This window comes from Myotis nattereri, assembly GCF_964212035.1.
Source record: "Myotis nattereri genome assembly, chromosome: 2".
Taxonomy (NCBI): Eukaryota; Metazoa; Chordata; class Mammalia; order Chiroptera; family Vespertilionidae; genus Myotis; species Myotis nattereri.
In genome coordinates, this window is record NC_138076.1 from 160,552,583 (window position 1) to 160,576,356 (window position 23,774).

At 58.1% G+C, this 23,774-nt stretch overlaps 2 protein-coding genes across 2 annotated transcripts; one reads left to right on the forward strand and one right to left on the reverse strand.

The window, feature by feature from the left end:
- Positions 1–299: 299 nt before the first annotated feature.
- Positions 300–12,437, forward strand: ANKRD52 (ankyrin repeat domain 52; the record flags this gene model as incomplete). The annotated part of the gene is made up of 28 exons (XM_081084412.1): positions 300–343; positions 638–721; positions 1,075–1,153; positions 1,349–1,419; positions 2,468–2,668; positions 3,642–3,729; positions 3,856–3,998; positions 4,276–4,488; positions 4,762–4,840; positions 5,148–5,262; positions 5,445–5,527; positions 5,632–5,749; positions 5,931–5,999; positions 6,180–6,320; positions 6,401–6,481; positions 7,514–7,682; positions 7,860–7,931; positions 8,170–8,371; positions 8,583–8,670; positions 8,748–8,865; positions 10,022–10,241; positions 10,427–10,514; positions 10,620–10,703; positions 10,789–10,934; positions 11,142–11,224; positions 11,438–11,520; positions 11,696–11,787; positions 12,187–12,437. Exons 1-28 carry the CDS (start codon positions 317–319, stop codon positions 12,435–12,437), a joined length of 3,288 nt encoding a protein of 1,095 aa, XP_080940538.1. The 5' UTR covers positions 300–316.
- Positions 12,438–17,661: 5,224 nt separating this feature from the next.
- Positions 17,662–22,632, reverse strand: SLC39A5 (solute carrier family 39 member 5; the record flags this gene model as incomplete). The annotated part of the gene is given in 11 exon segments (XM_081084413.1): positions 17,662–17,906; positions 18,111–18,301; positions 18,410–18,550; positions 18,553–18,630; positions 18,633–18,848; positions 18,929–19,022; positions 19,396–19,536; positions 19,745–19,914; positions 20,057–20,219; positions 21,414–21,597; positions 22,349–22,632. Coding segments are annotated over 11 exon segments (1,806 nt in total). The 3' UTR covers positions 17,662–17,762.
- Positions 22,633–23,774: the final 1,142 nt, after the last annotated feature.

A 23,774-nucleotide genomic window follows, 5' to 3' on the forward strand; every position in this document is an offset into this window, starting at 1 on the left:
GCCGCCGGGCTGGAGCGGAGGGCACCGCGCGGCCGGCCGGGAGTCGGAGAGCCCCCACGCGAGGCGGGGGAGCCGCCGGGGTCGGGCGGGGGGCGCCACCGGCCGGGGCAGCGCGGCCAGCGTCCTGCGGGGCCCAGGATGGCCGCCAGGGGGCGCTGCAGGCTCCCGCTCGCCTGCCCCCCCCCCCCCCCGGTAGGCGGGGCCGCGCTCTCCCCGCAGCCGCCGCCGCAGCCGCCGCCTGGGCCGCCCCGTGTCCCCGGTGGATCCTCCGCCGCCGCCGCCGGGAGCTCGATGCGGACGGAGCCCGGGCCGGGCCATGGGGATCCTCAGCATCACGGACCAGGTCAGCCCTCTGCCTTTCCCGCCCCCTCCCTCCGGGGCCGGGCGCCGCCGCCACGCGAGCCCGGGGATGTGCGGCCTAGGCCGGGCCCGAGCCCGGAGCTCCCGGGGCGCCCGCCCCGCCCCGCGCTCCCCTCCGCCGAGTCGGTGCCCTTGGGGGCCTGGCGACGGCGGAGACGCCGCGAGGGGGCCCTGCAGCCGGGAGCCCGGCGGGGCCCCCTCCGCGCCGCCCCCCCGCCCGCGGCCCCCGCCCCCCGCCCGGCCCGCGCGCCCGCCGCTGACGCCGCTCTCCCCGCAGCCGCCCCTGGTCCAGGCCATCTTCAGCCGCGATGTGGAGGAGGTGCGCTCCCTCCTCTCGCAGAAGGAGAACATCAACGTGCTGGTGAGCGCAGGTCGGGGGGAGGGCGAGCCGGGCATCCGGCCCCGGGTTCCGACTCCTCCCCGCCCGCCCGCCGCGGGGCTCCGGGCTCCCCGTTCGGATGACGCCGCAGCGCTTTCCGCGCCGGTGGGCGCCGGCGCCCGCTTGGGGGATGGAGAGGGTTCGGCTCGCAGCGCGGACACGGGTCCCTCGGAAGGGACCGCTGCCCGGCGGGCCGGACCCCGCGCCCACCCCCCGCGGCGCCGGCGGGGCCCCGGGGTCGGGGTCGGATCCGCAGAACCTGCGGGACGAGGGCGTGGGGAGCGGCCGGGGCTCCGTCTCCCCGCCGCAGCCGCCCCTCTTTTCCGCCTCCCCAGGACCAGGAGCGGCGAACCCCGCTGCATGCTGCTGCCTACGTCGGCGATGTCCCCATCCTCCAGTTGCTACTGATGTCAGGTGAGCGGGCGCCGGAAGGTGTGGCGCGGGAGGGGCCTCGGGAGGGGCCTCGGGAGGGGCCAGCCTCCCGCCCCGGATCCCAGCTCCTTCTCCGGACGCCGGTCCAGGCCCGGCTGCAGCCCCTCCAGCTCCCGGCCCATCCCGGCCTCCCTGCCGCCCCGGCCCCACCTCCCCCCTAAAGCGTCCCTCCCACAGGTGCTAACGTCAACGCTAAGGACACACTGTGGCTGACCCCCCTCCATCGTGCTGCTGCCTCCCGAAATGAGGTACCGGCCTCCCCTCCGGGCCCCTCTCCCAGGGCGATGCGTTGGTTAGAGGTGCAGGTTCAGGCTGGGAGGGCCTCAGTCCTCTGCCTGACAGGCGGGTCCACCCCGGGGATGGGCGAAGACCGGACCTCGGCCCCTCCCTGCGGCCCGGCCCGGGGACTGGCTGGTAAGGTGGGGCCGAGTGTTGCCAGCTGATGTGACGTCAGGGCAGAGCTTAGCGCGGGGCTGGCAGACTGCAGGGGGCCCTGCTGCCAGGCCGGAGTGACTCATCCCTCCCCGAGGGGCCACCTTGCAGTCCCTCTCCCTCTGGGCACTGAGATTACGTTTCTTGTGAGGAGGGGGGCCGGGGTGGCGATCTGCTGCATCCCTGCCTCAAGCGGTATGAAAGTTGACAGCCCAGGGGTCCAGCGTGCCTCACCGGTTGAGTCCATCAACCCTGAAGAGTGTGCAAAGGAGACCTCCCTCTTATTTTAAGTCACCTCCCTGGCCGGAGCCACCAGGGAAGGGGTGGGACGGAGGCCAGCGGGAAGGGGGCGGGTGGTGATTAGGAGGGCCACGTTAGGCTGGGTTTTGGAGAGGAACCCAGGCCAGCCTGGGGGCAGGGAACCAGCTCGTGAGGGGGGTTCGCTTTCCTAGGTAATGAAAATGATTTTGGTGCCTCTGGACGGGGTGACAGAGAGCACGTGGGCACTGACGTCTCAGGAGTGTTTATCTTTCCGGGAAGTAGTGGGGGAGTGGGTCCTCCTTGTGTGTGGGTTTGCTTGGTACTGACTGTGTGGGTGAAGATGTTCAGGGTCGGGTAGAGAGTAATATTGGCGGCTTGAGGAAGAGGAAGGGATCTCTGGTTTTATCAGCAAGGTAGGGAAGATTTTAAGCTCTAAGGAGATCCAGAAGAAGGTGGGAAGTAGACATTGAGAGGCTAGACATGCTGTGGGCATGTGGAGGAATGGGGCCACCTGTGTCATGCTGACCTAGTCTTCCCTCCATTTCCTATTGTTTCACTTCCTAACCCCCCTCTGTCATCTCTGTTATCCCTGCCCCTGAACAGAAGGTGCTGGGGCTGCTGCTGGCACACTCAGCAGATGTGAATGCCCGGGACAAGCTGTGGCAGACACCGTTGCATGTGGCTGCCGCCAACCGGGCCACCAAGTGTGCTGAGGCGCTGGCACCCCTGTTGAGCAGCCTCAACGTGGCTGACAGGAGCGGGCGCAGCGCCCTGCACCATGCAGTGCATAGCGGGCACCTGGAGGTGAGGACCATGTCCAGTCCATGCCTAGCCTAGTCCTTCCCTCTCCTTCCTACCCATCTGCCCTGGGGAGGAGAAGCCCCGATGGTTCTATGAGCCGAATGAATGGTCATATTGGACTGAAATCCTTGACTTGGACTTCAAGAGGGTGATGAACTCTCTGGAGTTACATGGAAAATGTTTGTATACATGCCTTTTTCTGATGTGAGAGTCAATGTCTTCCAACACATTTTTAAAAACTTTTCAAGAGTTTAGGAACCACCAGATCACGGGGATGTGAAGTACACCACCGGGAATATAGTCAGTAATATTGTAATAACTGTGTATGGTGCCAAGTGGGTACTAGAAATATCAGGGGGACCACTTTATAAAGCATATGATTGTCTAACCACTGTGCTGTATACCTGAAACCAGTACAAAATAAAATTGAAAGTAAACTGTAATTGAAAAGCAAACAAACAAAAAGAACCATCACCAGATCACCTGCAGAGACTTCTCAAACTTCTGGTTTGTGTGGGAACTCCTTCGTAGTGCCTGCTTCCTCTGTTCCCTCTGGTTCTCCAGATCAGTGGTAGCCAACCGGTGGTCCGTGAGGTCTGAAAGGTTGGTGACCACTGCTCCAGATTGTCCTGCTCAAGAACCAAGACCATGCCCTAGCTGGCTTGGCTCAGTGGATAGAGTGTTGGCCTGCGGACTGAAGGGTCTCTGGTTTGATTCCGGTCAGGGGCACATGCCTGAGTTGCGGGCTTGATCCCTAGTGTGGGGCATGCAGGAGGCAGCCGATCAATGATCCTCTCTCATCATTGATGTTTCTATCTCTCTCCCTCTCCCTTTTTGAAATCAATAAAAATATATATATTTTAAAAAGAACCAAGACCATTAGGCTGCCTCAGCCTTTTCAGGAGCTGAGGTCTCTGTTCTTAGGCAGGTTGGGGGCATGAACTTGGCACTGAAGGTGTTTCATGTCCTGATACAGACGGTGAACCTGCTCCTCAATAAGGGAGCCAGCCTGAACGTCTGTGACAAAAAAGAGCGGCAGCCTCTGCACTGGGCAGCTTTTCTAGGTGAGAAAAGATTCACAGGAAGAGGAGGCATTTGATCATTAAGATTCCTGGGGCAGGGAGTGGGGGTTGCTGCCCTCAGCGAGAGGCCCTCCACAAACCCCGCTTGAAAGCATCCTCTCTTCTCAGGACATTTGGATGTCCTGAAACTGCTGGTGGCCCGGGGAGCAGACCTCGGCTGCAAGGACCGCAAGGGCTATGGGCTGCTCCATACAGCTGCTGCCAGTGGCCAGATTGAAGTGGTGAAGTACCTGCTGCGGACGGGGGCTGAGGTGAGGGTGCTGAGCACAGGGGCTGGGGACTGAGGGCAGGGAGTTGGAGGTCAGAGTGAGCTGTGGAGATGGGAAGGTATGGTTTTGGGAGCCAAGGAGGATGTGGTGGAAGGGCCTGCATAATGCTCACCTGAAGTAATAGTGTCCTCCGTCTTTAGGGTCGGGAATCTGAGGGAGCTGAGGCAGTTACTGGATTTCGGGGTTCTCTAGGCTGTTTGTGCCAGCTACCACTTTGTTTAAACTGATACTTCCCTTTCCCTCACCCCTGGAAATCCAGATCGACGAGCCCAATGCTTTTGGAAACACAGCTTTGCACATCGCCTGCTACCTGGGCCAGGATGCTGTGGCTATTGAGCTGGTGAACGCAGGAGCCAATGTCAACCAGCCGAATGACAAGGGCTTCACGCCGCTGCACGTGGCTGCCGTCTCCACCAACGGCGCGCTCTGCTTGGAGCTTCTGGTCAATAATGGGGCTGATGTCAACTACCAGGTACCGGAAGGGATAAGGCTGAGCCCAGTGGGGAGAGGAGCCTGGCTCTGGGGTCCTGACCATATTTCCCTCTGGATAACTCTCTGGGAATTGTCCACTTGCTTCCTGGGCTGTTCAGAGCTTGCCAGGGACCTGTGAGAATATGGGCCGAGAATGTGTCATAGGACTATACCATCCTCAGGGATGTGTCCTTTGAAAGGGGGAACAGGGCATTCTCTATGCTTTGCACTGAAAAAAGGAAGGAAAAAGAAAAAACACACCATGTTTCCACAGAGCAAAGAAGGCAAAAGTCCTCTGCACATGGCTGCCATCCACGGCCGTTTCACCCGCTCCCAGATCCTCATCCAGAATGGTATGGATTTGGGAGACTGCTCCCTTCACCTCTTTCCCCAGAGAACTCATTTCTAGAAAGCCCTTTCCTTCCTTATTCTGCCTCCCACCACGTCTTCCAGTCAGGATGGCACCTGGAGTTCTGAGCTAGGCACCAGTGGAAATGGCCCTGCTCTGCCTGCCCCCTCCCCTGAGGCTAACAGACAAGATGACACATGTGGAATGCTTAGCCTGGCACGGGCACGTCCTCAGCGCTCGGATGGGAGCTAGCTAGGAGAAGTGGCCTGAAGCCTAAGCCGGCCTGAGTGTATGTATATGCACCCCCTCAGGCAGCGAGATTGATTGTGCTGACAAATTTGGGAACACGCCACTGCACGTGGCCGCTCGCTACGGACACGAGCTGCTCATCAGCACCCTCATGACCAATGGCGCGGACACCGCCCGGTGAGTCAGGGCTCCTGGACCCACTTCCAGGCTGCCCCAGGCTGCACAGGTGGCTCCCATCAAACACGGAGGCACAGAGGAGCTTGCTAAAGGGAAGCTCGCCGTCTCCTAGGCTGGTGGTGGGTCTAACGGGTCTAACGGGTCCCTCCTGGACCGAGGAGTGAGCCCCAACTTCTCCCTAGGCGCGGCATCCACGACATGTTCCCCCTGCACTTAGCTGTCCTCTTTGGATTCTCTGACTGTTGTCGTAAGCTTCTTTCCTCAGGTATGTGCTGGCCAGGTGGGGGTTGGGCAGGGACCTGGGGAGCAGAGGCCTGTCTCTCTGCTCAGTGCCCTTACCTGGGACCTGTGGCGGTTCTGGCCCTGCAGGTCAGCTGTACAGCATTGTGTCTTCACTCAGCAATGAGCACGTGCTTTCAGCTGGGTTTGACATCAATACGCCCGACAACCTTGGCCGCACCTGTCTTCATGCTGCTGCTTCTGGAGGGTGAGTTCTTCCCCCTCCCAGGCCTTGAGAAGGGAGCCGGGCAGGGGCCAGCCGCTCCCTTCCTGCCCACGTCTCTGCCCCTCACAGTGGGAGCAGTTCCATCCTTCCTCAGCCCCTCCCTGCGCCTGTGGCTTCTCCTTGAGGCTTTCACTCTCTTAACCCTCATCCTTCTTCCTTTTAGGAATGTTGAATGTCTTAATTTGCTGTTGAGCAGTGGAGCTGACTTGAGGAGGAGAGACAAATTTGGAAGGTGTGTTGATGTGCACAGGTGTACCTAGGGGTTGTCTGATTAGAGAGACAAATGATAGAGCGAGGGTTGGGGAGCTGGAGACTAAGTAAGGAGAATGTGACAGAGCAGCCCTTGGCTGCGCATCTGAGCGCGTTTGGATCCGTCCCTGATTCTTCCACCGCCTCTTCCACTTCTCCCCAGGACTCCTCTGCACTACGCAGCCGCCAACGGCAGCTACCAGTGCGCGGTCACATTGGTGACTGCTGGGGCAGGCGTCAACGAGGCCGACTGCAAAGGCTGCTCCCCCCTCCACTACGCTGCCGCCTCTGACACCTACAGGAGGTGAGGCGCCCACCTGGGCCTGCTCAACCCCACGCACCTCCCCGAACCTCCCCCTGACTTCCTCACTCTCCGTCCCACAGAGCAGAGCCCCACTCACCTGCCAGCCACGATGCTGAAGAGGAGGAGCCCCTGAAGGAGTCCCGCAGGAAGGAGGCCTTCTTGTGAGTAGTGAGAGGCCGGGGGTGCCTGCCCCGCGGAGCCAGCTCTGTCCCCCCCACAGGCGTTCGGCACAGTGTGTGTGGAGCCTCTGAGTGCAGGCCTGGACTCAGCACGGGGTGAAGACGAGAGTACGAGGCGTAGTTTCTTCCCTCAGGAGCAGGCGGTCTTGAGAGGGTCAGACAACCAGCCCACAGAGTCATCTGTTCATTCCACAGGCATTAACTGAGTAATGACCTATTAGCTACCACGTACTGTGTTACGTACTAAGGAAAAAGGGTAAATTACCCCACATTTCTGCTTTCTAAAAGCTAAAAATCTGTTGAAAAAGATAAATGAAAGGACACTTACACATTCTGATGTGAGATGTTAGTAGTAGGGGGAGTTGGTACGGAGTATATGGGAACTCTACGATCTTCACAGTTTTTCTGTAAATCTAAAACTGTTCTAAAAGTAAAAGTGTATCTTTTTTAACGGATACTGACAAAGAGGCTCAGCTTTGTGATCTTTGGGAAGTAACTTAACCTCAACTTCCTCAACCTTAGGAAGGATAAGACTAGTATCTACCTCATAGGGTCATTATGAGGATTAAACTATTTAATGCGCAGGAAGTGCTTAGAACAGTGTGACACGGAGTGAGTGCTAAGTATTATTTTATCACTAGTACGACTACTAAGCAACGCGAGGGGTGCCAAGGGAGTACAGAGGAGGCGGCACTAACCGGAAAGGTTGGGGACGGCCTCACAGGGGAGAGGGTGCTGGGGCCAGGACTGAGAGGAGCAGACCAGCTGGGCTGGGAGGAGAAGGCATTTAAAGGAGGGGTCAGCGTGCCTGGAGGTGGGAGAGCGTCAGTCAGCACAATGCTGATAGCTGGTACTGTGTCTCGGTTCCCTAGGAGGGTGTTGAAGCCAAAGTGGTTTAGGGCAGACCTGAAGGAGGGGCAGGTCTGGAGCTGGAGTAGAATGGGCAGGAGACAGCACACCTGGGTGCTGGCCAGCTAGGCTGGGAGGGGCTCCCCCCTCTCCTACCTCTCCCAGAACTGTGCCCTCCTGGGCTGGGCCTGTCCCCACCTCACCGTCTACTCCTGCCCCCAGCTGTCTGGAGTTCTTACTGGATAACGGTGCAGACCCCTCCCTGCGGGACAGGCAGGGCTACACAGCCGTGCACTATGCAGCCGCCTATGGCAACAGACAGAACCTCGAACTGGTACGTGTGGGATCCGGCCCGGATAGGGCACCTTTGTGTTTGTGGGCTCTGAAACCAAGGGGTGACTGAATCAGATGTGGTCTCTAGGTCAGGGGCTCAGGGGATTACTGTTGGTGGGGACAGGGCTAATATCTTGGGATTTCCAAAACCTTAGCACCTGCTCTCCTGCCATTGCAGCTCTTAGAAATGTCTTTTAACTGCCTGGAGGATGTGGAGAGCACCATTCCAGTCAGCCCTTTGCACTTAGCTGTGAGTCCCAGCCTTTCCTTCCCGCCCGCCTGTCCTCACCTGGCCCTCGCGCAGGGGCACACGGTGCACTGCCCGTGCTCTGTCTTCTTGAGAAGATGAGGCAAGCAGGCTGCGGCCTGGAGAGGGGAGAGCATCCGGAGGGGCTAGTGGGGGAACTGCTGGTTGGGTCTCCATGGGCCCCAAGAGCAGAAGGAGGCCGTGTCCTGAGCTGTACCCATGGGTCGCCCACCCCCTCCAGGCCTACAATGGTCACTGTGAAGCCCTGAAGACGCTGGCCGAGACGCTGGTGAATCTGGACGTGAGGGACCACAAGGGCCGGACCGCACTCTTTCTGGCCACTGAGCGAGGCTCTACTGAGTGTGTGGAGGTGCTTACAGCCCACGGCGCCTCTGCCCTCATCAAGGAGCGCAAGCGCAAGTGGACACCCCTGCATGCTGCTGGTTCGTGTGCCCCTTAGGTTGCTCCCTCCCCTTGGAGGCTGGCCCACCATCCCTCCTGAATGGGATTGGGGTTGGGAGTGGAGTCGGGTGAGGAGGATGGAAACGTCGTATACTGAATTGTAGCTTCCTATCCCCCTACCCCTTGAGCCCTGCCCTGGCCTGGCCTCCTTCCCCCGGACCATGCCCTGACACAGGCCCCCTTTCCTCCTAGCTGCCTCTGGTCACACTGACTCCCTGCACTTGCTGATCGACAGTGGGGAACGAGCTGACATCACAGATGTCATGGATGCCTATGGACAGTGAGTGTGGGCCAGGGGTGGTGTGCAGGTTTTCCCATCACTGCTGGGCCCTCACCCTTTTCCTGCCCGCTCTGTAGAACCCCACTGATGCTGGCCATCATGAATGGCCATGTGGACTGTGTACACCTGCTGCTAGAGAAAGGATCCACAGCTGATGCTGCTGACCTCCGGGGCTGCACCGCCCTCCACCGTGGGGTAAGTGAGCCCTGGGTGGGGCTGCTCATAGACGGGCCTGGGTGAGGAGCACAAGGGCCCGCCAGCAGTCGGACATCAGGCTGTCGGGCAGGTGGGCCAGGACTTTGTGCCGAGTCTTCCTGGGCGTCACTGTGTTCGCTCCGGGATGAGTACTTGACATCCACAGCTGATCTCCTGGATCACCTTGCTTTGTAATCACATACAGCCACCTGCTCACTAGCCAGGCTCTGCCCCAGGATACCCTGCTGCCCCTGTCCCATCGGATGAAGATGCCATTACCCAGTCCTTCTCCACCATCACATGTCCTAAAGCTGCCTCCTGTCCCCCAGGATTGTTTGATTCCCCTAGTCTCCGTACTCCACATGTCTCCCATTCCAGAGTGCCAGAATTCACTCTTGCATCCTGATTATATGTTGACTTAGAGCAGTGGTTCTCAACCTTGGCTGCACATTAGAATCACCTGGGAATCCTTTTAAAATCCTGATTTCTGGGCCTCATCTTCCGGAAATTCTGTTTCTTTGTTACTAATGTTGTGGTCCCACCCCATAATAAAGAAACAGAATTTCTGGAGAATGAGGCCCAGAAATCAAGATTTTAAAAATATTCCCAGGTGGCCGAAACTGGTTTGGTTCAGTGGATAGAGCGTCGGCCTACGGACTGAAAGGTCCCAGGTTCGATTCCGGTCAAGGGCATGTACCTGGGTTGCAGGCACATCCCCAGTAGGAGATGTGCTGGAGGCAGCTGATCGATGTTTCTCTCTCATCGATGTTTCTAACTCTCTATCTCTCTCCCTTCCTCTCTGTAAAAAATCAATAAAATATATATATTAAAAAAAATATATTCCCAGGTGATTCTAATGTGCAGCCAAGGTTGAGAACCACTGGCTTAGTAAAGGAAGCAGCTGCTGATCACTAACACTTGGAGTCACTGTTGTAAAGGCTAGGATTGGATGGGGTGGTAACCACACAAAACATACAGATGATGTGTTTGTAAAATTGTATACCTGAAACCTGTATTATTTTATTAACCAATGTCACCCCAATTTAAAAAAAAAAGACTATGATTGGAGCTCTGGAGGTGGCTCTCACTCCTGGGCCAGCCCCAGTGACTGGTCATTGGAAAGGGAGTGGCTCCTCAACTGCACTCCCCACCCCAGGCAGTGACTGGCTGTGAGGACTGCCTGGCTGCCCTGCTGGACCACGATGCGTTTGTGCTGTGCCGAGACTTCAAGGGCCGCACGCCCATCCACCTGGCCTCTGCCTGTGGCCACACTGCGGTCCTGCGGACCCTGCTGCAGGCTGCCCTTTCCACAGACCCCCTGGATGCCGGAGTGGATTACAGCGGATACTCGCCCATGCACTGGGCCTCCTACACTGGTATGGGCCTGGGGGCTTTGCAGGCTCAGGAGTGTACACAGAGACACAGGACAAGGGGGTGGAGGGAGGGACCTGGGTTGATCTGGTTCTGGAGGTAGAATGGAGTGTCAGGAGATGGGAGAGGACAGATGTGGGAACCCTGGTATTATCTCTGTCCATCACTCCTCTCCCTTCCTCATGCCTAGGACATGAAGATTGTCTGGAGTTGTTACTTGAACACAGCCCATTTCAATACCTGGAAGGAAACCCCTTCACTCCTTTGCACTGTGCAGTGTAAGTCCCTTCCTCTGCCTCAGCTCTTCCCAAGGGTCCCTGACCCGGGCTTCGGACAGGAGTTTGCTTCTCTTGCCCTCCTGCTGAGCCTTCCTCTCCCCGCAGAATTAATAACCAGGACAGCACCACCGAGATGCTGCTGGGAGCTCTGGGTGCCAAGATTGTGAACAGCCGAGATGCCAAAGGACGGTGAGTGAGTGGCGAAGGCCTGGGGAGAAGCCCCTCAGGTGGAGGAGCCTTTCCTGTCTCACTGTGCCCGGACCCCCGCCCGCAGGACCCCTCTTCACGCCGCTGCCTTCGCGGACAACGTCTCTGGGCTCCGGATGCTGCTGCAGCATGAGGCTGAGGTGGATGCCACTGACCACACTGGCCGCACCGCGCTCATGACGGCGGCTGAGAACGGGCAGACTGCTGCTGTGGGTGTGTTTCCGCAAGGGAGGCGCTCCCCTGGGGTTTCTGCAAGATGGGTCAGCCCTGCCTGTGGGGTTCAGGAAGCAGGAGGCATGTCTTGGTGTTTCACCCTCTGCAGATGTGAGGCACAATATATGCAGATAGGAGGGTGGAGAGCCAGGATGGCTGCTGCTCTGGGGGAGGCGTCAGTCCCGCTCGGTCCCCTTTCTCTTGTAGAATTTCTGCTGTATCGAGGGAAGGCGGACCTAACTGTGCTGGATGAGAACAAGAACACTGCCCTCCACTTGGCTTGTAGCAAGGTACTGCCTGGAGGGTGGTGGTGAGGCTGCAGAGGGCAGGGCATGTGAAGGGGCTGGGTGGCTTGATGGGGCGAGGACTGGCGTGGAAGTCAGAATCAGCTAGCCTGTCAGACGGTGGGGCACCTCTTTGTCCCACTGCCACACTCCCCTTCTCCCCCTCTGTGGCCTGTCATGCTTCCACGTCACAGTCTGCACTCTGTTCCTCTCCCTCAGGGCCATGAGAAATGTGCCCTCATGATCCTGGCAGAAACCCAAGACCTTGGCCTTATCAATGCTACCAACAGTGCGCTGCAGATGTGAGTGCCAGGGAAGGGGCTCCTGGCGGGCGGGGGGCAGGTGGGGAAGAAGGAGCCGCCTGCATTCCAGGGCTCTCTGGCACTCACAGTGTTTGCTCAGCGCCCTGCTGCTCAGGCCGGGGTGGCAGGGCAGCTTGCACCCCACTGCCTCATGCTCCTCTTTCCTTTCCTCCAGGCCACTCCACATCGCTGCCCGGAACGGTCTAGCTTCTGTGGTGCAGGCCCTGCTGAGTCGTGGGGCCACAGTGCTGGCTGTGGATGAAGAAGGTGAGTGGAGCCCCCCCCCCCCTTTCCTGGGTTTGGGGTCGGGGACACTCTTCAGGAGGTGACCTCTTAAATTTGCTATAAACTGGCTTTTTGTCCCAAGCACCAGCGTGCTAGTCTCGGAGGGAAACCTGTTGGAACTAGGTAGAGCCAGCAGGGTCCTCAGGAAGACCGCCCCCCCATCCTTCAGCCTCCTGTCCCCCATGCTCCACCTTTAGCTCCACACTTCCACAGCCTACCTGTCAGCTTCCTGTGACCCTCATGGCCCTTGACCCCTGGCCATACTGAGTGCTTGCCTGCCTCGGTCCGCTCCACAGATAAGAGCGCTCAGGGCCTAGGAGAGGAGGAATGGGGGCCCCGAGATACAGGGCTCTGTGCCTTAGTTCTTGCCCTTGCCTGCAGGTCACACCCCAGCACTGGCTTGTGCCCCCAACAAAGATGTGGCGGACTGCCTGGCCTTGATCCTTTCCACCATGAAGCCTTTCCCACCCAAGGATGCCGTCAGTCCTTTCAGCTTCAGCCTGCTCAAGAACTGCAGCATTGCAGCAGTCAAGACGGTGGGTGGCTGCGGGGCCCTGCCCCACGGGGCCTCCTGCCCCTACAGCCAGGAGCGGCACGGCGCCATTGGCTTAGATGGCTGCTACTCTGAGTAGCCCCTTTCCAGTGTCCCTCTCCCTGCCGGTGGCTTGATATCTTATTCTATTTATTTAGAAAAAGTCTATACATTTAGGGCACTTTAAAGGAGAACACGACTGAGTTGGGGGTTGGAGGGGGGAGAAAAGCACTGGGGAGCAGCTGCTCACCCCTTTGCCATACCATCCTGGCCTGGCAGGGGTCTGGGACTGACAGGGAGCACCCCAGGCCCTTGGTACCCCCAGGGCAGCCCCTTCTGCCAAGTGTCCCAAAATGATTGCTAAATGCCTGGCTCCCCCTCTCGTCACCCCACCTCTCAGTTTCCTCTTTCTGCTGCCAGCGACCCCAACTCTTCCCCCAGATTCTCCTCTCTGTGTCCCCCCCTCCTGCCAGGCAGATCCCTTCCTCTTCTTCCATTCCCATCACTGCCTCCCTGCTCGGCCGGCTCCTCCATCCCCGCAGCAGTGAGAAGCCTTAATCTCTGGTACTGTGTGAGCACTCTGGGGGCACCCCTCCCCCTTCAGGGGCAGCTAGTGGACAAGGGGGGAGGGTATTTAGCACTGGGGCCTGGAGCTTTTCCCCATTTCTGTATCCCATCCCCCTAAAGTTCAAATGCAAAACACTTGAAGCAGCAACTACTGTACCTGGGCCCCCATCCTGCACTCTCCCCTGGCCCCTCATATGCAAATCAAGGGCTGGTTCTGCCCCCACAGCCTACCCCCCTGCTCCCCTCCCTGCTGGCCTGGCCCCAGCCACGCACTTTAACCCGCTTCTTCTTTTCACTTCTGTTGGGAGGCCAGAGCCCCTGGCCGTTCCCTCCCCGGCTCTCCTCTCTCTTAACTTTGAGGCTTGTCATGAATTTTTAAGTAAGCATTTTATCCTTTAGGGAAAGAAACAAATTAATTTCCTGCCCATTTCAAAACCACAGCCCTCGTATGTCCTATGTGTTTCAGGCATGTGTTTGCATGTGTGTGGAGGGAGGGGCTGTGCTCTTCCTCCTGCGCCCCCATCCTAGTCCTCTGCTCCTGTCTGCTACCACCTTCCACATGTCCACGAGCACCCACGGCCCCCAGTCACTCCTGATCTGAAGCCAAAGATGGTGGGAGGGGCAGGGCAGACGAGGGACCGTGGCTGCTCGGGACCAGGCTTCCCCTCCCAGTGAGGATGAAGCTCTGATCTAAGGAGAACAGCAGAGTCCGAGGCGAGGGCTTTGCCTCCCAGCAGCAGGGAGAGGGGTGTGAGCTCGGGGCTGCACTGAGAAGATTCCTCAAAGCTGCACCCTAAAAGCCAAACTGGGCTAGATGAGGAGGGGGCAGTTTCTTCTCTAAATGTAGCATTGAATTTGGCCCTGGTCCCTTCAGACGCCCTGTCCATCCATCTCCTAGCTAAGCCTCCTGGACAGTTGGACCCTTTCCCACAGCCCAGTGTTCCCTTCCTCACACTCAATACCTCAGCCAGGGGCCAAGACACAGAACTTGAATAGAGGTCATGCCCCCTCCGTGCCCACAGTGCGTCCTTGCCCAGTTTGGCTGCCATCAGTATTGTCCCCTGAGAACTGGATGGGCTTCGTTTACACAGTAGAGGGTCTCCCCCTGCCAGGGGACCCCTCATTCTCCTGCCCCTCTCTCATGCTTGCTTTATTCACCATCTTACCTGATTCCAGTTGTAGCCCCTGCAAATCTTGCTACCCTTGCCAAGGGTGGGCTGAGGGGAGAGGGAGCATCCCAGGGCCCCTCCCTCCCTCACAGATACCCTTAACCATACCTCATGCTGGTTCCCTGATGCCTGGGGTGTTTATCCAAGTCCTTATTCTTTTCGTTTCTTTTATCCTCTATCTTGCTTCCCCCACCCCTCAGTTCCTAAACCATTTCAAAGCTTCCAAATGACCATTATTGGTGAGAAGGATTGTGCAGCTTTTAGTTTTTATTTTTGTTTTCAAAGCCAAAGGGCCTTGCAACGCCCCTCTTGCCCACCTCCTTTTACACCCCGTCCTCCCCTATACGACAATCAATGTGACCTCTCTTAAGGGCTGCAGCCCCCCACCCTGCTGGATCTGCAGAGCTTGCCCCTAACTTTAATTCTCTCTCCTGAAATCTTCCCATTCCATCCCCTCCCTCTCATTTTGGTGCTGGGAATTAGGTGGTGGGGGCGGGGAAGAAGGGAACCGGGTTCTCCAGAGAAGACTCTCGGGGTATCGGTCGTGTTCTCCTTTATCAGCGTTCGGTGATGACAGGAAGCGTCGGAGTGTTTGTCAGGAGCCCCATGGTTTTGCTGGAGGAGATTTCTGGTGGCTGCTCCCGGCTGCCCCGTCAGCACACCGTCAGCAGTGCTGGGCATGTGGGGCATCCTCGTCCTCACGCGGCTGTGAGGCCTGGAGGACAAGCAGCCTCTCCTATGCCAAAGGAAACCCCACCCCAGGTTCTCCAGTCCCTTGTGTTTTTTGAAGCATTTTGACCATTCTCATGGCCACTGCATATTTATTTTAATGTTAAGATTTTTTTTAAACCTCTTTGACTTAAACGGGTGTGGAGAAGTGAAAAACAGGCAGAATGCCCCCCAGTCTTGAGGGGGTAGGTGGGGAAGAAACCTCTCCTTCCCTTCACCTGCCCTCTCCTCCCCTCCCCACCGCAGCTAAAGCACTTGCTTCAAGTAATAAGCACTTTTGAGAAAAGGCCTATTTTAAGTGAGGATCCTGGGAGCAGCCCCAGGTCCCAGCAAAGGAGACAGAGCTAGGGCTACATAGGAGACAGGGAAACAGACGTGTAAATCAGAGGGCGAGATGAAAAGAGCCAGTTTTTAGTTTCTGATTTTGTGGGGATATGTCTGATTGGGCGGTGGCTTTGGTAGGGTTGTGTACTATCCTTCAGAAAAGCAAATGGCACAAACTGTGGGTCCCAGGATGGACCAACAGACCCAGGTCACTGCCACTGTCCAGCTGAGACTGACGGGCCACCTCCCCCACCCCTGGCCCCTGAGCCATAGGACTGCTGAAAACCACTGAATGTACAGCCCAGGTTGGGGTGGGGAGCAGCCCCTGGGGGAGGGGGCTTCTCCTTTTGTTTGGTGCTGTGGGGGGTGGGAGAGATGAGACTGAGGGATGGCCACCCCACTTAGACGTGTTCCTTGGGGTGGAGGGGCTGGGAGGGCCTACCCCCTCTCCAGCCCCAGCCATGGCCCCTCCTCCTTCCTCATCCCTATCCGTTTTGACTGTAAGTCCAGCTCACCTTTGCCTTCAATATGTAACCAAAGGAAAACTCAATACTGTTTCCACCGCTGTCTGCCCACCTGAGCACCTTCTTCCTCCCTGGACCTAGAAGGGGAGAAGAGGCTGGGGGCACCGGAGTGTAGGGCCAGAGTGAACGGTTCTACAGCTGTACCCCCAAAACCTTCTCTGGGGTCTTAGAAGGGGCCCTGAGAGGTGGGGTGGAGCCAGGCTGGAGGGGCTGGGAGCAGGCCCACTGTGGATCTTGTGCACATGCGTGTTTTTTCGTTTGAAGGACTCCAGTGACTGTGCTCCAGCAGGGAGGCCCCTTCCTCCTTCCCTCTCCACCATTCCTCACCCTCTCCCCATACCCAGTGTTCATCCCCTGCCTCCCCTTCCCACCGCAAAGGAAAATAGCCTTACAGACCCGCGCCCAGAAACCCCCTCCGGGGCAAACCCCCGTGGGGCCCCATCCTGCCTAGTTTGAACCCTACCTTGTAAGAAGGAGGGAGAAGGAGCAAAGCAGCCCTTCCCCTGATCATGGTGGCTCCGTCCGCCGCACCTTGACCCATGCTGGGCAAGGGCGGAGGTGAGGAGTCTTTGAGGACCAAGCCCAGTGGTCTGGGAAGAGGGAGGTGGAGAAGGAAGGGTCTGTTTTGAGGACTCCCTCCTCCCAACCCAACCCCTAGAGAAGCGACCAAATCCCAGAGATGGGAGGAAGCTGGGGTGGGGAGGGTCTGCTCTATGAATTACTTGAAGGTACTGACTCTGAGGCTGCTGTTGCCCACTTAGGTGTGAGGGGGACACTGTCACTGCATCCGGGAGGGCAGAGGGCGGCGGGTGACGAGAGGATCCACCCTTGGCCCATGCTCACTCCTGCTAGGCCCCTTCCCTGGGGAGCCTGGCTTTGCGCCCAGGGAAGTTGGGGAGAGCCTTCCCCCCCATGTCCATCCCTCACCGTGGGCACCCTCTCCAATTGCACTAAAGTAGCTGTTGTGCCAGTCTTACCCCCACACCAGGTGGGGTCTCTGCTTCCAGTCCTTTCTCGCCCACTGCCTCTGCTCCCATCCCGGACAATCTCCTTGTTCCCTGTATTCCTGGGTAGCTCAGCTTTGTATGTGTGCGTTTGGGGGTGGGGGTGGGTTCTGGCTGGAGTGGGCTTGGTAGGGGTTGGGAAGGGCTAGGGGAAAGGTGGAGGATGAAGGCTCCTCTCCCCTTCCTCACTCCAAGCCACAGAAGCCTGGGAGGGAGGGTGCCTACTCTCGCTGCTGTGTGTCTCGCAGATGTGCCAAAACGGGGTTGGGTGGGAGGGAGGGTGCCTGGCAGAGTGGCCCCCAGGGTGGCTCTCTCAAAGCAATACAGTTCCTCCTGCCGGGGGGACGGCAAGACAGGGGAGAGGGTTGGGTGGGGACCTGGGGTTCCCTGTGTACAGCTGTGTATATCCAGGGGTGTTCTCTGTCTGGTACTCGCTGCGGACGTCTATGTGTGTGTGATCCTCCCCTTCCTTGTGCCCTGCATGACCTGTGATGCTGCAGACACCACCATCCTGTGTGCAGGGGTGTGTTGGGAGCACGGAGGGGCATGTCCCATGTCCTGCTGCGCCCTCCGCCCTGTGACCCATGTACTCGGTTGTAGGAAGTAAAGAGAACTGAGCACAATTCACTGGATTCTAGTGGAATCTTTCTCTAAGCAATGTTCCCCTTCCTGCCCTTCTCCTGCCTTGGGTCCTGTGGTGCTAGCGTTGGGGTCGGGGGTGTTTAATGCTGGTGGTCAGCAATAAAGGGCAGAGCTGCCCAGATGCCTGTATCCCCAGGGTGCTGAGGGCAGCAGGAAAAAGGGGGGACCTCAGTGCATTGCCCCATCCCTTCCCCTCCTCCCTGGGCTAAAGCACAATGCTGTCCCCACAGATTGATGCACCCTGCATCCTCCAGCCCGACTCATGTCCTCCCCAACCTGCTTCGAGCCCTCTCCCACCACATCCTGGTTTTCTATGCTGTTTTGGTGCAAGTACAACTGTCGTAGTCATGGCTTTAGGATGGGTTCTGTTTATTAAAATCCTATTGCTCCTACTGGCCCTGTGTCCCGCCTCCATTCCTGTGGTTGGGGGGAAGGAAGGGCAGCTGGATGCCTTTCCACTGGCCCGTCAGCCATCAGAGACCAGGGGCCGCAGCTGCTCCTCCAGCAGGGCTATGGTGAGCATGAGGCTGCCTCCCAGCAGCAGCCCCAGCCCCTGCAGGAGCACTTCCAGGGGAGGGAGAGGCTCGGGAGGACGCAGCAGGGATGGCAGCTGAAAGAAAAGGAAAACATCAGGGTCCTGCCTTACGTGTCCCCGAAACATGAGGGGGTGTCAGGAAGTAGCAGCCCCCACCCCAGCTCTTCCAGGCCCTGGTCTCTCAGACTCTGCAGGCCTGTGGTCTGCACCCTGTTCCATGTGGCCCTCTCCTCTCCCTCTCCCCCCTCCCCCGTTCCTCTGCACTACCCCACACCTCACCATGTCCACCAGGGCGACATAGAGGAAGACCCCAGCCGTCACCCCAAACACCAAGGGAGTGAGGGGGACGGGGCCCAAACTGAGCCCCACCCCCAGGGCTGCACCCGCTAGTCCCAGAGCTCCAGACACTAGGCTCAGCAGCAGCAACCGCCGAAAGGGCAGCCCTGCCCGGAGCAGCATTGCAAAGTCACCTATTAGGAAGAGAGGACAGGGTAGGAGGGAATAAGCCAGGGCTGCCCCTCACCAATGTCACCCGCCAACTTCCACGTTCCACCCCAACCCCACCCTGCCATTCCTACCCAGTTCATGAGGCAACTCATGGCAGAACACTGCTAGGGTGGTGCTGAGGCCGCTGGAGAAGCCGTCAGAGAAGGCAGCACCTGGGGTTGCAGAACGAGGTGGGCAGTCTGGAAGAAAGCGCTCCGCAGGGGCAGGGCCTACATTCCCTTTGCCGTCCTCTCATCTTCCCCTTCCTGGGGCCCTCTCCTACCCACCCTCACCCCCCACCCCCCCCACCCCCCGCCAGTAACTGGCGCCCCTGACTGCCTCTGTCCCCTCCGGTCATACCTATGGCCAGCCCATCAGTGAGGTTGTGCAGACCATCTCCCAGGAGGACCATCCATGTTATACTGGTGTCACTGCTACCCCGGAGCCCATGACTGTGGCCTTGGTGCCCGGGAGGGGCTGGGACTGGCGGGGGGTGGCTGTCCGGCTCCCTGCAGCCCTGGGCCCCTAGCTCTGCAGGAAGGAGGACAAGGAGAGTGTTAGTGGCTGAAAATGAGAGTGGGAGCCTCGTCTTCATTTTCTCCTCCTGTTACCTGGAGCTGCCGGTAGGGGCTGAAGTGCCATCCCGCTGCTGTCCTCTGGGTCCAGGTCTGGTCTGAGATCCTCCCTTTTCCGCCTGCAGCATCTCTGAAATAGGAGGGTATCCCTCCTGGTGGAGGAGGCAGCAGAGCTGGGGGCTAAGGAGAGGCCAGGCTGCCGGCTGGGAAATGAACACCTGGTTCTGTTTTGGGCACTTGGGGATTTTTTTTTGGCCTCTACTCTCTTCCCAGTTTGGCATCTCCCTGCTGTTGCCTTGAACTCAGGAGAGGAAGCTATTGGGCCAGACAGAGTCCTGAGCCTGTGCTGAGGGAGCCCGCCCATTCCCTTAGCAGTCAGGGCCTGCAGTCAGGCAAATGGCAAAGCCAGGAGCACACTCAGCCCCTCACCTTCGGGTTCATGTGGCCAGTTCTTGGCCGGGACTCTGATCTCAGTAGGAGGAGGAAAAAAGAGTCTCACTCACTGGCCTGAGCCCTCGGCGCCGCAAAATCCCTAGCATGTTCTCCAGCAAGAAGAGCAGAAAGAGACCGCCAAGTACCGACAGCCCTGGACCCAGGTCTTCCTCTGGTCGCCCACTAGGTCCGGAGTGATGCCCTCCTTGTGCCTGACAGAGAGGAGGTCAGGGCAGACCCCAGAAACCCCTGCACCCGGCACCATCCCCCTCCCGGGTATGAGGTGGCAGCCTTCACTCCCATTCTACCAGAAGGCAGCTGTGGGCTGGCGGGGAGGGATGTCCTGTGACTGGGAACACCTGGATATGAGGGGCCCGTCCGCCAATGGGGGCAGGGGAATAAGGAAGGGGATCCACGTACATGTGGCAGCAGGTGTAGCAGCGCATCCCCACAAAGGGTGCCCACGGCCAGGGCCCCCAGGAAGCCCAACAGGGGCCGCAACAGACGAGATCCCAGGAGGCGAAGCAGCAGCAGTGAGAGGGGTGTGGGGAGGCTGAGCAGCAGGACCGCCAGGGCGCTGTGAGCCAGGGCTGGAAAATCGGGGGACGGGGGCTAAGAGGCAAAGATACACTGCAAGAGGAGGCAGTACCCCGATGAACCCCTTCCTTGGCATGGAACCCACTCCCTACCAGGATTGAGGGTGCCCCCCACCACCCACTCTCACTCACTGACCAGATAGTAGATCCCCTGGTGGGGTTGGAACGGGGGCCTGGATGCAGACACGGCTGTCGATCTGGTAAAGCAGGGCTGGGCATAGCAGAGCAAACTGCCGCGGGGTCAGCGGAGCAGCGGGGCTCAGGCCAAAGTTGACCAGCAGCTGGGAGCCGTTCAGACACTAGGGGAGTTGAGTTGGGAGTCACATTCAACGATTACTCCGATCTGCCCTTCCACCACCTGGACTCCTGGGTCTCCCAGGCCCCCTCCCCGTGCATCAGGGAGGGACTGGGGGACTGGGACAGGTACTCAGTATGTGTTAATTAGTGAATATTCAAATAGTCCGATGCAAATATTCAATTCAATGCAGATTGGCTGCTAGTGAACAGTGCCACCATTTTCCTCCCTCCCGAGCACCTGGTGATTTCACTGATTTAATCATGGAGTTGGTTGGACAACTAGAATTCTCCAGTCCAGATTCTTAGACGGAAAAAAACCTGTAAAGCCATCAAACCTTCCTCTCAGCAGCCCTGTCACCTGTGTACCCAGCCTTGGCTTGAGTGCTTCCTCTATGGGTGCTCACCCTTGCCAGGCCTGCCTCAGGTTAGCTCTGGCTGCCCTCTGGTGTATGTGGAACAAGTTCTCTGTCTTTTCTGGGTGAGGACAGCTGTCAGCTCTCTGCAGGTCTCCTCTCCAGATAGCCAACCCCACAGCCTACCCTGGGCTGCTTCTTTGGTTTCTCAAGTGTGACACTGAAGCCGGAATCACCTACCCTAAGCCCACATCTGGGTTGCCCTGGCCAGTGTAGCTCAGTTGTTAGAGAGTCAGCCCTGAAACCAAAGGGTCTTGAGTTTGATTCCCAGCCCAGATGGGGGGCATGTGGGAAGCAACCAATCGATGTGTCTCTCACATCGATGGATGTTTCTCTCTCCCACCCTTCTCCCTCCCACTCTCTCTAAAAATCAATGGAAAATATCCTTGAGTGAGGATTAACAACAGCAAAAAAGACCACATCTGGATTTTTAAAAAAGGAACTGTATTAAATTACTGACTCGTTATCCCTGGCTGGGTAGCTAGTTGTTTAGAGTGTCATCCCAATACACCAAGGTTGTAGGTTCGATCCCCAGTCAGAGCACATGCAAGAATCAACCAATGAGTGCATTAAATAGGTGAAACGGTGGAGGTGGGGTGAGTGGAGGTGGAAGAGGGCATTGAGGGGATAAATGATGATGAAAAAAAAAAGTGGAACAACAAATCGATGTTTCTAAAATCACTAAATAAATTTTTTTTTTTTTTAAGTTACTGACTCTTTAAATATTTCATGCCATCTAAATCCCATGGCTCCTTCCCCTTCTCCAGGGATCATCAGACTCACATCCTCATTCCGATGGTCAGCCAGCGAATGGTCCAGCAACAGAAGCCTGTGAAACAGGTCCAGGCCCGAGGGGGCTGGCCCATGGGGTGGGTGGGGGGCCTTTGGCTCCTCAAGGTCACCCCACCCTGAGGGACCCAGAGGCAGCTCTGACCAGACATCCACATTCAATTTGGGGTCCTGAGGCCTAGATGGATGGGATAGAAAGTCAGATGGCCAGCCCCGGCCGGTTCGGCTCAGTGGTTAGGGGTCAGCCTGGGACAGAAGGGGCTGGCTCGGGTTCGATTCCTGGTCAAGGGTATGTATCTGGGTTGCAGGCATTGATCCCCGGCCCGGTCGGGGCACGTGCGAGAGGCAACCCATCAATGTGTCTCTCACATCGATGTTTCTCTTTCCCTCCCTTCCACTCTCTCTAAAAACCAATGAAAAAAATATCCTCGGGTGAGGATTTAAAGAAAAAAGCAAGTCAGATGCCCATGTTCTCTGAGAAGTCCCACTTGAGAGGCTACCAGGGAGCTTAGAGGAAGAGGGAAGACCAGGCACTGGCTGGAGTTCCTGGGATCCAGAAACCATAAAATGTCAGTCCTGGGAGGATCTGAGAATTGTCAGCTTATAGGAATATAGGGCATGGGTGTGAGAGGAAATAGGAGTCAGGGAACAGCCAAAAATGCTACAAATTGGGAGTCAAGTCAGCCTGGAGATATTGAGCTTTGGGACTAAAAGCAAGGAATCGAAGGGCACAGGGATTTGGAAAAGGAGAGAATGAGAAGGCAATAGAGGCAAAAGAAGCCTTGAAGGGGATACAAGGAGTCAGTGTTTGAACAGTCTGTAATCTCAGAAACCTTACTTTAGGAACCAGAAGTAGACAACAGGAGAGGGATCTGAGCACTAAAAAGAGCTGGGATGTGGGACTGGGGGCCGGGGCGAAGGGTTAGTACCTGTGTGTGGCGTTGTCTCTTGCTGGGGGTGCAGGCCGGCCAGCTGGAGGCCCGTGCTGTCCCAGGCGCAGCCCCTGGACTTGGCCTAGCCCCAGGCTGTGGAGAAGCCTGGCCAGGCCCCCTGCAGTCAGCGTGCCGTTCTCCCCGTACAGGTCAAACAGCTGGGCCAGGTAATGGTTCTGCTCCAGCTCAGCAGGGCCCAGGTTGGGGGCTGACCCCCCTCCCCAGCTCAAGGCCACACACACACACAGGCCAGCCAGCAGGTGACTGGTCGGGAGCCCCATTGTTGGGAGGAACAGGTAAGAGGCTCTGGTTCTAGCTTCTATTCCCCCCGGAACATCCTGAGGACTGTGCCTGGAAGAACAAGGAGGAAGGGTCAGTGCTCCTGCCCTGCTGCTCAGCTCAGGGCCAGAGGGGACCCCTCACTCCTCGTTCCGCCCCCACATTAAATTCAGCAGCAGCCCCCCTCTAGCCGCCCTCCTCCCTCCCATGGCCTCCAGCTGGAGCAGTCTCTCCTCTCCTTTGCCACTTCCTAGAACACCTTCTTTGACTCAAAGTGCTCGCCTCACCTGACCCAGAGCTGACAGCCTATTCCGTCCCCTAAGCCCTCCCCCACCTCTGTCTCCCCGCCAACCCCCAGAACCTCACCTCCACTGGCAGAAGAACCTCGTCACCTTCGGTCGCGTCAGGCCTTGGGGACACTAAGAGGTTCCTGGGTCGGGGAGGGGAGCCAGAGGGGCTCGGCCTCCAGGCTCCCAGGTGGAATGGAGGCCACGTCAGATGGAAGGCTGGGATGGACAAGCCCCCCCCTTAGCCCACCTGCCTCGGGGCGGGGCCAGGGGTGGGGCAAGTGTGGGAAGGCTCACATGGTGGAGGAGTTAATGGTTCACTGGTCTCTTGGATGGGGTCAAAGGTCAGCCTCTGCTAGGGCCCCCAGGAGGGCGGGGCCACCCTCTGCCCCTGGAAAAGCCACATGGCTCAGGAGAATCTAGGCCTGGTCTTTTCTTCTAAGTCCTCTACCCTCTAACCCAGCTGGTACCGTCTTAGCCTTTCCCTGCATACACTCGCCCCCCACCCTGCATCCAGCACTGGGCTTCACTCCTCGCCACCCCACCCCACCCCATCCCCACGTTCCCGGGGAAGCTGGACCCAGCTGTTCCCAAACTGGAGAGTTGGGCGAAGAAGCAGATTAAGTGGCAACCCACGTGCATAGGAAAGGCATTGTTTTGGGAATTCCCCACCCCAGAGAGTAAGAGCGGAGCTCTGGGAATCAATGACCAGGCGGGGAAGCTCTGTGGGGAGGAGGGAAGGAGTGTCTCGGCTCCGCTGATGTCTGACCTGGCTCAGAATCAGGGGAGCAGCCTGCCTGGGGTGAGTGGTCCAAGGGGGTGAGGCTGGGATTACCTGATAGCAGGAGACAGAAAGG